At 38.6% G+C, this 17,267-nt stretch overlaps 1 protein-coding gene across 1 annotated transcript in view; it reads right to left on the bottom strand.

Moving 5' to 3' along the window:
• Positions 1-17,009, bottom strand: part of LOC113025906 (tyrosine-protein kinase JAK2-like) — a 40,129-nt gene extending 23,120 nt beyond the window's left edge. The window contains exons 1-2 of the mRNA XM_026174148.1: positions 16,595-17,009; positions 3,910-4,178 (exon numbers count right to left, since the gene is read on the bottom strand). Of these exons, the coding sequence (XP_026029933.1) occupies positions 3,910-4,174 (265 nt within the window). The 5' untranslated portion in view covers positions 4,175-4,178; positions 16,595-17,009. The remainder of the gene's footprint in view (positions 1-3,909; positions 4,179-16,594) is intronic.
• Between the last annotated feature and the right edge of the window lie 258 nt (positions 17,010-17,267).

Genomic DNA, 17,267 nt, shown 5'->3' with positions numbered 1-17,267 from the left:
AAAGCCTGCCATCTATGGATTCTGTCAGTGTTTTGATCTGTTCACCATCAACATTGCGTGCAGCAGCAACCACAGCCTCCCAGACACTGTTCAGAGAGGTGTACTGTTTTCCCTCCTTGTAAATCTCACATTTGATGATGGACCACAGGTTCTCAATGGGGTTCAGATCAGGTGAACAAGGTGGCCATGTCATTAGTTTTTCTTCTTTTATACCCTTTCTTGCCAGCCACGCTGTGGAGTACTTGGATGCGTGTGATGGAGCATTGTCCTGCATGAAAATCATGTTTTTCTTGAAGGATGCAGACTTCTTCCTGTACCACTGCTTGAAGAAGGTGTCTTCCAGAAACTGGCAGTAGGACTGGGAGTTGAGCTTGACTCCATCCTCAACCCAAAAAGGCCCCACAAGCTCATCTTTGATGATACCAGCCCAAACCAGTACTCCACCTCCACCTTGCTGGCGTCTGAGTCGGACTGGAGCTCTCTGCCCTTTACCAATCCAGCCACGGGCCCATCCATCTGGCCCATCAAGACTCACTCTCATTTCATCAGTCCATAAAACCTTAGAAAAATCAGTCTTGAGATATTTCTTGGCCCAGTCTTGACGTTTCAGCTTGTGTGTCTTGTTCAGTGGTGGTCGTCTTTCAGCCTTTCTTACCTTGGCCATGTCTCTGAGTATTGCACACCTTGTGCTTTTGGGCACTCCAGTGATGTTGCAGCTCTGAAATATGGCCAAACTGGTGGCAAGTGGCATCTTGGCAGCTGCACGCTTGACTTTTCTCAGTTCATGGGCAGTTATTTTGCGCCTTAGTTTTTCCACACGCTTCTTGCGTCCCTGTTGACTATTTTGAATGAAACGCTTGATTGTTCGATGATCACGCTTCAGAAGCTTTGCAATTTTGAGACTGCTGCATCCCTCTGCAAGATATCTCACTATTTTTGACTTTTCTGAGCCTGTCAAGTCCTTCTTTTGACCCATTTTGCCAAAGGAAAGGACGTTGCCTAATAATTATGCACACCTGATATAGGGTGTTGATGTCATTAGACCACACCCCTTCTCATTACAGAGATGCACATCACCTAATATGCTTAATTGGTAGTAGGCTTTCGAGCCTATACAGCTTGGAGTAAGACAACATGCATGAAGAGGATGATGTGGACAAAATACTCATTTGCCTAATAATTCTGCACTCCCTGTAGTTCATCCTTGAATCCTGTTCATGTCTGGGCCCCATGTAAAGAAATCCTCTCCAGCTTTTCGTGGTGATGATGTACTCTGCCATGTTTACAAGAACACAGCGGACACCAGGACAGTGGCCTAGACCAAACTTGAACTAGGAAAACCAGTTAAGTTTAAATGAATGTTTTTGCCAAATCTGAAAAACTTTCCCTTGAATGCTCCTGAGATAGCGGGTTCCTGACTGAGCTCCTTGGCATGGGTGATGAACTTTATTGGACTGGGTCAGGCCACGGCGGTCTACAATGCTGAGGCATAAAAAGTGCCATGAAGAAAACAACTGGTGTTTTATCAGTGTTCGAACTGAACTTAAAGGGCATAAAATGTCATCACGCATGCGGAAGCCCTCACACATGTGAAGCAACAGAGTGAGGACAGAAGCGCTGCCGAGGAGAGGAGGAAATGGGCTCAACCACAACAAGGGAAGTAAAGTCAAAGTGCTAACAAGGTTAATGTACAGACAACTCCTACCGTGTGATATGTATTACAATCAAAACAGTATAAAAAGTTCAAGATACACTGAAGACTAAAATACTGTAGTTCTACATTTTAAGAGATTTGTACCGCATGTTAGATTTAATAACTTTGTATGCTTTTTTTTAGAAACTGAACAATCAAGCAGAACATCCTTGTGTCTTACTTTTTAACTTATTTCTACATGAGGACTAAAAGGAAGAAATTGTACTAGGGATGACTGCAAAGAAGGAGGCCATAATTAACTTCAGTCTGGTAGCAAGTTGTCCTGCCCTAGCCATTTAAATGAATATTAATGATTCTCTAATAAATAATATCCTAGTAACAAACTACTCAACTTATTCAGCTAAATTCAACTGCAATTAACCAACAAAAGAAACAGTCTAAGAGACAGTCAGAAGGTAAAGTACAAGTTTAAGAATTGACAAAGAGGTGGAAATGAAAAATGAAACAAAGACTTTGAAAAATGGGGAAATATAAAAACAGCTCATGGTAAAAAGACTTCATTCAACCGTTCCAGAAGGAAGGGTGCACATAGGGGAAAACAGACACACAGCAAGACAACTTCCTGATCTGAGTTTTCTAGAAAGAGGCGATGACAAAGTGGCCTTACTATCTTAGTTCTGTTTTCACGACTAAAAACTGGCCTAAGCAATCTAATTCTGGTCTTACTTTAAAAGACAGTTTAAGAAAATGTGCATCTAAACCTTGCAGAGCTTGAATGCTCCTTTACGACCTTTACGAGGATTAAACTGGTCAGTTAGCCCTTAGTAACCCAGTGTCTTAGTGATCTGCAACATCTGCCAAACAGCTGAAATTCACATTTTTATTCATGTGTCGTTAACGTTGGGGAGTGTATTTTTTTTTCTTAGTGACCGATGGCTGCCAGGAGGTCACTCACCAATCTTGAGGCCTGCATAATTAGGGCCTAGGTTTTATTTTTAAAAAGCTGTTTTTTGTGACAGTTCAAGTAACCATTATCACTAGTCTACCATAATTATGCACAATCATCTGTGAGTAGTTTGGGAATGTAGACATCTTTAATTTAGAGTCAAATAATTTCTTGTCAGAATGGAGTTAAAGTTACTGCATGAAGTTCCCCTCCCTAGGAAATTCTGTTCAAAATGCAGTCTTGTTTTTTTTTGTCTGGCAGTTTTTGTGTTGGTGTTTCTTGGGGGGGGTTTTCTTGCATTTACAAAGAATAAATGAAAGATTAAGAAAAAGGTATGGTATTTAATGTCTAAAACAAATGCACTGAAACAACAGTCCAAAAAAGGTTAACAAACCAGATTACGGGCTCACATTGTTCTGGCAGGGCAAAGAGTATTCATCTCAAAGCAGAAGTAATTCCAATTTAGAGCAATTTTAACCAAGAACAAATCATATTCAAAGAGTGCATCAAGTTTGTTTTCCCCAAAAATGCCAACACAGCTAACTTATTCAACTGCCTTAAAACACCCTAAAATGGATAAGAAAAACAAAACAGTGGTTGCTAATACGAATATCCAACATCAACTCAGGTGCTGTACAATGCATCAGCCTATTCATCCTGAAATAATGTAAATAACATCCATTATTCAGGTATAATGAATTCAGTGAAACGATATATTTTGCTATCTTCTGCAAATGTGCTTTAAATAGCAGGAATGTTGCACAATGTAAAACTAAAAGCTGTGCCTGCTGATTTAATGCTTCACCAAGTTTAGCTGAACGAAAAGGAGCCTTTTATTTTCATTGAAAGAGTTGTGCATTAGGGGAACTGCTGCAAACCATGAATGTGAAAGCAGTGCTGTTTTTATGGGACATTTCTAAGTGAAATTTGTAATCCAAAAATGTCTTGTTGGTTAAGAGTGGGTCTTTCACTGCCAGAATATGTGGATACAGAAGAACCTTTAGATTTCATTGATATAAACGCTTAATTAAAAAAATCCTTAACTGTACTGTGACCTATTTAGAGTTCAAGTGGCTTCTTACAGAAAGAAATGTGTTATAAAGAAACCAGTCACCTTTTAAGAGGATTCCAGCGTGAATGTATGCATTATTTGTAATGCACAGTTAACAGCTGTTGTTTTCTTTATACAAATGTTTTTTGTTAAGCTGAGGTTAGAAAATGGCTCAACCAAAAAATGTCAGATGTGTAAATGAAACTATACACTGCATGTGTGGGTAAACACGTGAACTGAAACACAGTTGTGACTCACCACACGCTTTCGCTGCAGAGATGCAGAGTTCCTCTGCTACGTACTCTCCAGGTGGAAACGTGAGGACACTTTCTGAATAACTTGCCCCGCCCTCTCCTCCCTCCTTCTCGCAGTACTGGTAGACGCTCAGACAGGTGGCCTTACTGTCTTGCTTCGGTCCAGTGGCCAAGTCTAGATTTGGCGGGAGGCCGTTCTGATTTTCCGCGGTGGGCGGGTCCATGTTTGTCAGCAGAATACAAGCCATGTGCCGCTTAAAAAAAGACATGCACCTGTCAGGTGAAAAAGAAGAGATAAAATGAGAAAGGAACGACTTAGAGTGAAAGGAGGCACTGCTGCAGAGAAGGATATTTTTTTATTTTTTTTTTTGTGGGGGCGGGGGGGGGGGGGGGGTGTATTCAACCTATGCTTTGCAGCAATTGCTAATAAATACTACTTTACAACTGACCATTCAGTACATGTTGCATTGGATAGAAGCTAAGGATTTGAGGGGGTTTTTTGGAGGGGGGGGGGGAGTTCTGCATATTAGAATTGTTTTGTTTTTGCATTTCATCAGTAACAGTTACAAGCAGTGAAAACTAGAACTTTGCAGTGTCATTGTCTGTAATAATATCCTGACCTCTGTTAACTTGACAACACTGAGCACTTCCGGCACCTGTACTGTATATAGATAAGAACTTTAGTTGCAAGTGAGCTTCTGAGTTAGTGGCGACACGGTTGCACAAAACTTTTTAGAGAGGAGAGATGCAAAAATGTGCAATAAAAACACTATATGAATGAAGCGGCTTATGTAATACAACAACCTGAACGATCTTAATAAAAACAAGACTGTCTCACTGTGCTTTATTTGAAAATATATCCATATACCAGTAATATCTGTAGTCAGCATTGTGTGGTGTAGCTCAGCTAAAACGCCCTTTGCTTGCAGAGTTCTTGATTTAAGAAGAGCTCTTCTTTCTGTGCACAAACTAGAAACCTAGAGTTAAATGTGAATAGAGCTGCACTTTAATTGTTGTGTACTACACTGGTACATGGAAGCCACAGGTATTTGGAATGACTCACTCAGAAGTCTCTGATTTGTGTATATTTGTAATACCAGAACATTAGATAGACTGCAGACCAATTCAGTGCTAGGTAGTTTCAGCTGCTCCCTTATTTCCCAAAGGGCTGGATCTGTATGTTTGGTTTGGGACAGACCTTTAAGCCAGATGCCATTTCCCAAACAGCCCTCCAATTTACTACATCCGGGTTGTACTGAGGATGCAGATATAAGCTTGTGACCCACTGAGCCCGGGCTCAGTGGGGTCACAATAATAAACCATTACGCCATGAAAGCACTCCACTGATGAATTCAGTAGAAAGACTTATTCTTGTTTTATAGCAACATGTGTGTGTCTGTTTAGCATTTTCCTCTGGAGAGCCTTGTTCCTCTGGAACATTAGAATACACATTTAGGACTACTCTGATCAGTTCGCATTTTCAATGTGTGCTGGGGTAAACAGCATCAGATGAAGCTCATAAGTGAAGAATGACCTCTATTGAAGTGCACAGTAGTAAGTGTAGCTTCTTGACTTAAACGTTCAACCTCTCTCCTTGGAAATTACAGTCATCCCAACAAAAGAATAAAAACTCTACGCCCTCAACTTAATGCCAGCAGCAACAAAACAGCGTCAAACAAAGGTGTTATTACTGACTTATAAAAACAAAGAGGAAGTGCAACAATATTAAAACAAACAACACATAAAAAAACTGCACAAGTGCTGCGGAGAGATAACAAAAATGGATTTCATGAAAATTAAGTCAGCGGTAACTTTTAAATGACTTCTGAAAACATTTTTATAGTTGAGCTTTCCCTTTTGGCAAAGCTTATTATCATTTCTTTTAACTTTTTTATTAAAACTATGATCCATTGTTTAGCCGTGTGTTTGAAAAATAGTGCAATACAAATAAAACTATGATAATATTTCTGGACAACCGTCAGTAGGTAGGCATTATTACTGACTGAGATAAGCCTTCCTGTTTCAGATAGGCGCTGACCCCTGTCTGGCCATGGATATCTGCCTGGTTACAGAGGTCTTTAGAGCTGCTTCCAATACATTGAGTACAAGTACTAAGTGCTCATTTGCTGCACAAACCTCAGCAGACAAGAGAATTGCGTGTTTTCACAATACTTGAGTAGCCATGCTTTCAAAATGTTTTTGAAATTGTTGTTTAACGTTTAAATCTTTGGTGACCTAAATTCAGTTAATGGGTACTTCCTATTTTATTACTGGGTCAAAGTATTGTGCCAGCAGGGGTGTAAGCGGCTCTGGATTAAACCGATTACTCCAATTAATGATACAGATTCAATTTATCAAACAACTGAACAAGCGTTGTTTACTAGTGGTACTCGTATTCTGGCCACTGCCCTTCAGCACATGCTTCACCATAGCAGGGGCTCGATGTAAGTCTTACTTTAAACGACAGTAATAGCCGGTAATAGTTTAAGCAGAATAAAACAATAATAAAGTCAAGCTAATTAAAACAATGGGAGCTGTAGGTATAAAGTTGATGACAAAAGAGAGACTTGCACATTTTGTTTTTACAGTTCCAGGCAGAGCAGCTCACTAAATGCTGCAGTAATAATATTCTTCCAATTGTTTCAGGTCTCTATTGATGTTATTATAATTGTTCGATAGCTGGGGACTATTCTACATGTTGTACAAGAAGAGAGAGAAAAACAGCCCTGTTTACACACCCAAAACGTTTATCATGCAGCAGACACACACACACAGAGTTTTACCAGTTCCTTGCTCCGTCTTATCAGGGCCTTGGTATAAGTTGAGGTCAGAGCTATCAGCTCTCACACATTTTACTTTTTATGACTTTTTGGTTTCACTTCTGGTTACAACGCCAGCTCTTCATTCAGCCTGGACTGCTGGACTTCATTAAAAGTCAGGATTAAAGGTGCTTTTTGTACAATTAAAATAACCATCAGCAGTCGATCTTAAAATAAGCTGAATGTCTGTTGTACATTTCAAGGTTATGGTTCTGAGTTTCAGACTGTTGGCTGCAGTGCCAGCTGACCACAGAAAAAGTTGTGTGTGACTAAAGTCTATCTGGGCTGGAAGCCTGCCAGAGGCTACCGTGCAAATTTCCAGTGGACATTCCTATCTGCAGATCCTTCTGTACAGACTGTTGTCCTGTCTGAGCAACTTTTCTGCAAACTAAAATATTCTTTCCACTGTGAACTGTGGATATCCACCCAGTTGCTCTCCAGGGGTGGTCCTCGTGATCTGAGCTGCTCTTTAAGTTTTGCTTTTACTGCAGCCTCCTCTTACGCTGCAATCCTTCTTTCGGTTTCATCTAATTGTAAATGTCTTTAAGTAGTTTATTCTCTTGTCTAAACCACTTATCTCATCCTTCCTTGGTCTTCTAACCTAAAGCTAACCTTTACTGTAACACCTAAGCCTAACCCTTTCTCCATTCTATCATTGTTCTTGTTCTGGCAACTTATTTTATTGAAACTAACTAATGCTTATATATATTTCTATATTTTATTAAACAAAACAGACTGTTTGGGATTTTTTTTTTGTTTTTGGTCCCAACTTCTCCAGGTTCACTCAAACACATCTCAGAATAGATTGTTTCATTCTACTGGACAGAGCCAGTAAAATCCAGCTTTAAAATGAATTCCTCCTTTATCTAAACTGTTTTATTTGTCTGCATTGCTCTTTAACAACTTCAAAACTCTAATTTTTGTGTATTTTCTTTACATAGATGTTACATAGATCTCGACTTAGTAGAAGCTGATAAAAGTTGAAGAATTAGTACTACAGTGGTGGAGGGGGGGTAATCTATACAAGGACTGGCAGAGAAATTACAGAATTAGCATGTGCTGTTTTGGAAGTGGATTAGTAGTTACTGTATAACAGCTATAGCATAAGTAGACTAGATATAATTACACTGCTTTAAATACTATACACAAATTGGAAATAGACTTACAAAAAAGGTGTGCAGGCACAAAATTACTCCACGCAGAATCAACACTATTAAATAACAATCTTAATAAAAATAGTATCAAAACTTACTGACAAAATACTGGAAGCTACAGGAAAACATGTTCTGGCTAAACAGCTGCAGAATGAAATATATTGTAATATTTTTTAATAAGTGACTAGTGACATTATCACAGCAAATACATCAAAGTTACATTTTAAGTGAGAAAGAAAACCCTACAAAACTGAAAAGCAGATTGATGGCTGAAACATTAAGAAAAAGCTGCAATTGTGCCAGTTCACTTGAGGAAAACAACAGCAGGAAAGGATACGACTTCCAGCAGTAACTTAACACAGTTCTGACACCATAAAAGTAATTAGTTATGTGCAGACAGGACCACAGAAGCAGGCTACAGCAATGGAGACCTCAGCTGACCCTTTTAAGTCAACACAACTCAGAATGAGGGGCGGTTTATAGACACAGAGCATAAAACGTTAGTGGTTACCATTCACAGCTTTATAACAGAGTAATTCCCATTCATTAAGAATTTTGACCATGACTTGAATGTACTGAAAGTTAAACTAAACCACTTCCTGCCAAAAAAAAAAAAAATCACACAAAGGAGGCTCAGCTACACATTAAATTCAGCAAGAAACCACACTATGAGATGGTAGTCTTTGCAGTCTTGGTGAGATTGGAGTAGTGACACTTGAACCTGCACTCCACATTTCAGAGCATCTTCAAAGCACAGCTGCAGGCCAGGACAGTGGAGCTGTTGAACTTTGCCTGACCAATGTATCATTTTCTAACAGAAAGTTCTTGTCTTTGTTCTGTCTACTGTGGCTCAAAATGTTGTCCATCCCTGCTCTAGGTCCTGCCAAGGCTTTCCACAATGGCTTAGAAATGTAATATAGCTTGGATAGGCTCCAGTTTCACTGCAATCCTAAATTGAATAAGCAAAAGAAAACAGATGGATGAGAAAAAGCTGTTAGCTGGATTGGCTTACACTATTGTTTACTGCAACACTTGAGAGACTCCTAGTATTCAGTATAACAACTTCCTTGCTAACTTTATTCATGAGGCTTCACACAGGTCCAAAACATTATCAGCTAGCACCACACCCCAATTCAACTGAAAAACAAAAAAAACCCTCATAATAAAATACACAGCAAAAGGATAAAACAGAAGAAAATAAAATCACAGTGGCCAGCTGGACTTCTCTCAATCCTAATCTTTCACTAGTTCTAGAAGAGGTTGTAAAAATGTCAATTTTATTCAGGAGCTTTGCAGACAGATACAAAAAAACTGATGACTTTGATGAAAGGAAAACATCTAATGATTTCACAAACACCAACTAACCGGCACAACTATCTAGTTAAGCAAAAGTCCCTACTTACCATTACCGATGCTATCTATAGAAACTAATCTGGCTTCACAATTAGACGGTTGCTTCCTTGCTTGATGCACTGTTGGTGCTGTATGACACTCTGGAATCACTATTGATGTCAAGCTATACAGAGGCTTGTTTGACCTGTGTAACAATCTTGACTATTTGGTCCTAGAGGTGTATTTAATTTTTTATTTCCAAGTCCTCAATCAGCTCTTTACATGTTTACTTATCAAGCTTCTTATCGTATTATAATTAAATTTCTACTCACTGACCCCATCTTTTGTGTTATCTTGACTGTCTGGACTATTTAATTTTGTCATATTATATTTATGTTGCCGAGCTAATCCACTTTATCTAAGGTACTTTTTAATCGGTTGTGTTTAGTGTTTGGGCTCCTGCAGCACAGTGGAGATAAAGAAACTATATCGTTATGTTCTGACAAGTCAACACACGCTGCTCTGTTAAAATAACCTGCGCTGCTGTTATCTCTCAAAAGGTCACATGTAAAAATCCCCCTTTTGTCTTTTGACAAAATATCACAATATTTTAATGATTTTTCCCCCACAGAAGAAAGGAAAACTAATTAAAAGAAAACAACATCAGAATAGAGACCAACAGACTGCAACTGGAAAGGATTGGTTTCACTAGTAACTGAGCAAACAGAGCCATAACAGGGTTGTGGCTAAAGTTCATAAAAACACATTCAACCCATTTACCATATACTGACACAACACTGTGTTTGTTTTAGCATGTTGACACTTCCCCAAAAACATGCACAAAACATAGAAATTGCACATACTCTGTGGAAAGGAAAATATAAGTAAACACTTTTTTTCTACTGAAGTAGAGCAGTCCATGTTTACCTACATTACTTCTGTTGCTATGTATGTAGAAATACTCCAACTCAGTGAAGAGGAGGAATGAAAACCCACACTCAAGGCTGTGCTATATAAAACATTACTGCCCTTTCTTATACAATTAACATCTTAAAAAAAAAACACTATTCCCATTACATTACGAAGAAAACATCCAGAACACACAACAGCAAAAGCAAAAGCAAACCAAGAGAAATAACAACTGCAACACCATTTACTTATATGTTTGCAACAGTTTCTGAGTTACACACAAATGGTGATCAAGAGAGCAGACAAGACTGAAACACCTCCCTTGTCGGCTTCTCCTTCTGTTGAAAAGCTAATATTGCGCATGCAGTAACACAACAAATTGTAAACTCGATTATTATTATTTACCCATCTTTTAGTAAAACTGTGAGAAGCTTCAAAGCTTCAAAAGAGCAAAAAAACCTAGTGTCACCACATATAATAACTGTATGCGGCAAAGACTCTCGCATGGAGCTGAAATTATACTGTCAACATTTCCAGGGTGTATCCTCCATCTTGCCAGATGACAGCGGGAAAGCCTCAAGTCTCACCGTGACCCTGAGCTTGATGAGCCAAAGAAAAAAGATAGATGGAAGGTTGGCTGCTGGAATCACATATTCATCATTAGCAGCTGAGTCACTGTAATCAGCACAGCACGATATTTGATAACTTGGGTTATGAGGCTTCAAAAGGGTCCAGAACGTCAAGAGTTATCACCCCACCCCAATTCTCTTCATTATAAGGAGAAAAAAACCCTAAAAAAAAACAGCAAATAAGGAAAACAGCAGAAAAAAAAATCTGATTTCAGCAAGAGATTAGTCGACCTGCTGAATAGGAATAGTTGCCATACATACTGGAAGAGTTTTGCTCATGTCCATGATATTTTACCAGCTGCAAATGAGCACTGTGACTCACTGAGTAAAAAAATGCTTCTTTGCTACAGGGGTATGTGAGAAATGCAGCTGCACAGCACCGCAAATATGAAGCCAAAACAAATGACTCTGGTGGGCAAGAGACATCTCACAACTGGTGAAGGTTACGTAAATACTATTACCAGTACTGATGCTGTCTTACAGAATTTAGACATGATCCAATATCATCCAGCTTTTTCCGGTTCCAATACCTTGGCTGTGGTTATCTGCTGATACTCAGTATCAATAGGAGATCGGTGAAATTAGGAATATGTATTCCTCACTCACAGACAAGGAGCTGACAGTAAACAGGTGAAGAGAAATAATCGTGCCTGGCATAATAAAGGCTCACCACTAAGAGTTACACAAAAACCCACGTCCTTCCATGTTCTTAAATAAGATTACTGACCAAACATGACGAGGAATGAGAAGGGCTCACTTTATCAGGTCACTTTGACCAATGTTAAAAACTTTTGCGAGCATACAAGCAGAAGCGTGAAATACGTCCAAAATACGGTCCCTCAGCTATTCGCTTCTTCTGTGCTATGTTAGCTCTGCTGCTAGCTGTGGCAGGAATGCAGAGAGGTGGACTGAATGGACCAAGGATCTGCTCTTTTTCACCATTAGCTGATCAAATTATTAGCTGGGGACATACCCGAGACGAACTGTTCTGGCATTAAGAGGAGAAGACTGGACTGTATTGTTAGTGCATGATGTGTAATTTGGAATCAGTGCAAACTACACAACAGGGACACCGTCTCTAAACTGTTTAAGGAAAATGCACTTTAAAAACAGAGTCAGTGACTTTAGAGTAGATGATCATACATGTTAGAAGTCTACACTAATGTTATACATTAAAAGGGATTTTCAATCTCACAATAAGGATTCTATATAATTAATTTAACACTGGTGTCAGATCAGTACTCGATATTTCCAGAAAGCCCAAAGTCATGGTATTAATATTAAATAGAAACTGGAAAAAGTCAAGGCATTTCCCTACGTGATTAATATATAACTATATTTTATCAGAAAGTACCAGCTCTTTTACACAAGATTCTTGGATCAAGTAGTAACCACATAAAACAACAACATCTAGTGACAATGACCACCTTCAGCACATTCTTTATGATGCTTTAGGTATTGATATACATTATAGGTATAACCATGTATACGTTTAGTTCTTTACACTAGCTATTTCATATTCAAAGTACATAAGTAGAAAAATGCTGTTTACCCCAGATCTGTTGCCAAGTAACATCATAAGCAACAGAAAAATGAAGGCGACACCTTCATAGTTTCCTATGTTGAAATGCATACATTTAGAAGATTAAAAAGCATGTTTACAGGCTGGTACAAACTGATTTGAGTTCCCTTCTTTCACAACAACTCAAAAGAGGGTAAAGAGGTAGGCTTTAATAACTCATCCACCTTGATGCTGTGGTGTGCCTCACATTTTCTAACTGGAGTTAATGAACTGGACCTCTTCACTGTATCTATGTTACTCTATGCCCTTTGGATCATTTTAATGGATCATTTGACAAATATAAGGGCTCACTGAGTTACGCAGCCAAGCCAATAAGCTTGTGCTGTTTTGTTAGACTGCTATTACTCTGCTACTAAACAGTAATAAGCTGACGTGTACGCCAAATATGACTTCCTACACCAAATGTTAGCATAAAGACTTCAACTCTGAAAGTCGAAAACAAGTGGGTGACATCGCAGTGACTACATCCATCTTTTATAGCATCTATGGTTATCTAATGCAGCAGATACAGAGAAAGAGACAGAGGTAAGCTGGAACTTTACCCAATGTGACTTTTTGGCTAAAAATACACCAGTGCTGTTTCCTGCGAATGGTCAGTGATGGTCAATCAACCAAAATATAAAGAATGCAGTGGTAAGCAAGAGATAAGAGGCAGATAAGAGGTGACGAGCAAATCATCGAGTACATTATTTAAAAACAACAACACACAGCAAGTTGCTAACTGTGAAGCATTCTGGCACAGACTTTCAGTCACAAGTGAAGAAGGCTGTTAAGCTGTCTGAAAATAATAAAGTTCAGGGTCAGAATTAATTGAGCAATTTCACATTTGCATTGCACACTAAACCCTACTTCCTTGGACCTTGCTCTAATCTAGCCACAAGTCTCTCTGTGTTGTGATGGTTCCTAAAAGGGTCATAAACATTATTTAAAGAAAGTTGTGATATGAAACAACATGAAGCTCTTATCGTGCTGTTCCATTTTAAACCACTCAACTAATTTTTCTCCACTGCAACAGCTGACAGTGCGGTTCTTTGTACATGACCTGGATAAAACTTGCACACACTGATGCAAGAATAATGTACTTTCCCCATAAAATGCCTGTGTCACTGATGTTGTCCTTCCAGTAAATAAAACAGTTTATTTGTCTTTGAAAACTGTGCCAGCTCTGCCTACATACACAACTGAAACATTACCAAGGCTATTAGTGGTTATTTTACAACTAAAATAAGACAGCAGTGGCAAACTGTATATATGTCAGATCTAAACCTAACATACTTATACTACTTCAGTATATCCTTGTTGTGATAAATGTGGACCTTATTCTATCACCAGCACTTTCCTTCAAATGGCATACAGTCAGAATAAGAATTCTTTTTAGTATTACTGATGACAGATGATTCAAACATTTCAAAAATTATAAAGCTTGAACTGGAAACTGACTGCTCTCAAGAGTACAGGCTTGCAAAATTAATCATCACTACTATAAAGAATCCATTCAAATCATAAATCTAGCAAGCTTTGTAATGTAAAAGGTTTGTAATAAACCCTACCCCCATGAAGACTCAAAGTTGGGGTTTTTGTCAAAGGTTCTTGAGAGCGCTGTTGATTAAAGGGATGAGGGAATCCCCTTTTATTACATCTTACCAAAACGGTCTAATACTGTGCAACCGACCTTATCGCTGGAGTTTATTCATACTTGAGCTCATTTTCCAACGACATAAAGAAGATCATTCTCCTGTTCAACTGGTCTGTATCCTTTTCAATTGGAGCAACAAATATTTCCAGTTATTAAAGTATTCCCGTTTACTGATAAAAATCAGAGTAAGCTGTTACAAATGCCTTTTCAGGGAGGACACGAATTTAGATTAAGATAATGGTTGATTTATTTTTTGTACCTTGCATTTATATGTGTTGAATGCTGCGAGCTCTTGCAAGCATTAAATAAAGCAACCTGTTCTTAGTGGTTTTCATTCAAAGGTTTCCCAGGAGCCTCTCCTTGGTGATCTAAAAGCAGTATATGATTACTGTCTAAAAACCTTCAGCAAATAAAATCTGTTACAATATGGAAGGAGCTGCCAGACATTTTTACTAAAGTACTGATTTAAAAGAGGCAGGGGAGACTTTGGAAGAAGGCAGTAAGCAGCTGGACAAATCCCCATTGTTTGAATCTTTAGACTAGTTAGACATGCTATTCACACCAATTTAAAGTGAGTTCTGTACTGGGGTGCCAGGAATATGTCATGCAATACAATTAAGCCGTTTCCAACATGACAATGAGTTCAGTCTACAGGCCTCTATAATAATTAGCCTTATTAAAGACAGTCTGTAATGAGGAACTGTACGACACACTAATGTAAGCCTTAAATCGGTTTAGAGACTGTGTTCCTGTTGTGTAGTTTGCACTCAAGACAGACGTATCTTGAGCTATGTATTTATTTACATAAATAAATACATTTTACAGCTTATGTATTTAAGCTATAACTCCAGTAACAGGGAGGTTAGTGGAGTTAACTAAGAATAAACTAAAATACAAAACTAAATGAGCAAGACTAACAGAAATAAAGACAAGAATTATGAGAAAAATGGGAAGTAACAACATCACAACACACTTGATGAGACATGCATTTGTGTCCTGGTGAGACTTGGGATTACTATTCTATATGATCATCAATCAAGTGCCATTAAAAATTGCATTATTCTTAAGTTCTAAAATACATGCTCCTAATGAATAGTCTCTATATCCTAATAATGGCAAAAAATAAATAAATAAATAAATAAAACTAAGAAAGAAAGTAATAAAAACGAAACTAAAACTACACGCTTGTAGACCATAAAGACAAAACTGAAATATGCTAAATCCTCATTGGGTGCTAACTGAAAAAAATCAAATTCCTAAGATAAAGCTCAGAGGTAAGAAGGAAAAACAAGTAAGAGTATAGAAAACTAATAATTCTAGGATGCAGCTCCCCAGTGAATTAGTTCCTGAACACCCAAAGTTTAACAAAATAGAGAAATCATACTATACATGTTTGTATGCTCCCTATCTCCTCCTATACGAGTGAACCAATCTTGATGAGACATTGTGAGTGCCAATGCGTATATGGCATATACAAACATTTTATACAATTCCACAATCGAATATGTTTGTACAGTTCAGCTTAATAGACAATTTGACTGTACACCGAATGGAATGTCATAGCATAGAAGCAATGTCATATTGAAGGAACGTTATAGTAAGGTGTAGAATGTCGTAGTATAGAATGGAATGTCATAGCATAGAAGCAATGTCATATTGAAGGAACGTTATAGTAAGGTGTAGAATGTCGTAGTATAGAATGGAATGTCATAGCATAGAAGCAATGTCATATTGAAGGAACGTTATAGTAAGGTGTAGAATGTCGTAGTATAGAATGGAATGTCATAGTATAGAAGCAATGTCATATTGAAGGAACGTTATAGTAAGGTGTAGAATGTCGTAGTGTAGAATGGAATGTCATAGTAAAGATTGGATTGTCATAATATAGAAAGGAATTTCATAGAATGAAATGTCATATTGAACAGAACATTACAGCAAGGTGTGGAATATCGTGGTATAGAATGGAATGCCAGATTAGAATGCCATGTCCCAGTATATAATGTATTATAGCATCATACTTTAATGATGTACGTAGGTATATAATCTGGTAATAAAGGGTTAAACTAGTTATAAATAAATGTAAACTGTTGACATCGCTGAGTTGACATCGCTTTATTCACGTCAACAAACATGCAAAGCTCTGCAGAGGGGGTCTTCATGAAGGTCAGCTTTTTCCTGAAGGTCTGTAAAAGTGCTGCCTCTTCAGGTTTTCAAAACTCGAATTACTGGTTGATAACGGACTGCTGATGGCAGATGGGCACAGCAGTACATATAGGCTGTAATAAAATCCTGATCCAAATCAATGATCATTAGAGTCTTTTTCTTTACACGGGCATGTTTGATAAACTGAGAGTGGACTGCAGTGAAAATCTAACTACCGTAAATGGATTTTCTTAGTAAGTTTCTTGTGTGCAGCCGTTTCTATATTTACCACGTAAACACAAGTATGGCAGGCACATGCTCAGCAAAAACTTTCTGTAAAAAAGCAAAGTTTAGCAAGTCTGACTGCCACACACCAACTGATGAAGCCCGGCTCGACTAGCTAAGTTACTGCGCTAACCATAAGCACGATTAAATTCATAGCAACAATGACTCCTCTCAGCATCACCCGCACACGCTCGCACTTACTCTCCTTCCTTTAGGTTACGGCTGCTTCAGCTTCCCTTCCGTCCGCTCGGGTCTGCGGGTCGGCGTGTAGTCCAGTGCTGGGTCAACTTCGCGCTACAGCTAAGCTACGACGGCTCCTGAATGTTCACCATAGCTGTCAATAAAAGTACCCGCTGCTTCGTTATTTTCTCCCTCAAACGCCATCCTGTTGGTCTTTACATATTTCCCTGCGACTGCTTCGTTTTACTCTCCACACTAACTACACTGTAGGTCAGCTCTCCGTATTTTCTTTTTTTTAACCCGACATGTTTGCTTTAAGGTCAAATAGAGCACGGACTGAAACCTCGACCGTAGAAACCTCCTGTTATGTGCGGACACACTGATACAGCGACAGATTATGGAGGTTTGAGGGCGGAGCAGAATGCCCCTTTTTTTTCTGTTTAAGCTCGCTTCTGGCTCTCTGCCCTCGCCCTAGCTCCTTCCGCGTTTGACGTAGAAAAAATAAAAATAAAAACGATGTTGATATATCAGCCATCAGCAACAGTGTTTACTTTTGGCCCCTTTACAGGTCTACTTCGCTTCAGTTCATATGAAAATACTGTGGGCTACTTTTCCTTGAACACATTTTTATAGCTTTGACCTTTTTTAAGGTCATGAGCCTAAAAATCCCTCCCAGCCACGACATTAAAATGTT

The sequence above is a fragment of the Astatotilapia calliptera genome, chromosome 7 (genome assembly GCF_900246225.1).
Source record: "Astatotilapia calliptera chromosome 7, fAstCal1.2, whole genome shotgun sequence".
NCBI classification, from domain to species: Eukaryota; Metazoa; Chordata; class Actinopteri; order Cichliformes; family Cichlidae; genus Astatotilapia; species Astatotilapia calliptera.
The sequence above is the reverse complement of the archived record's forward strand: the minus strand, read 5'-3'. Positions and strand labels throughout refer to the sequence as shown.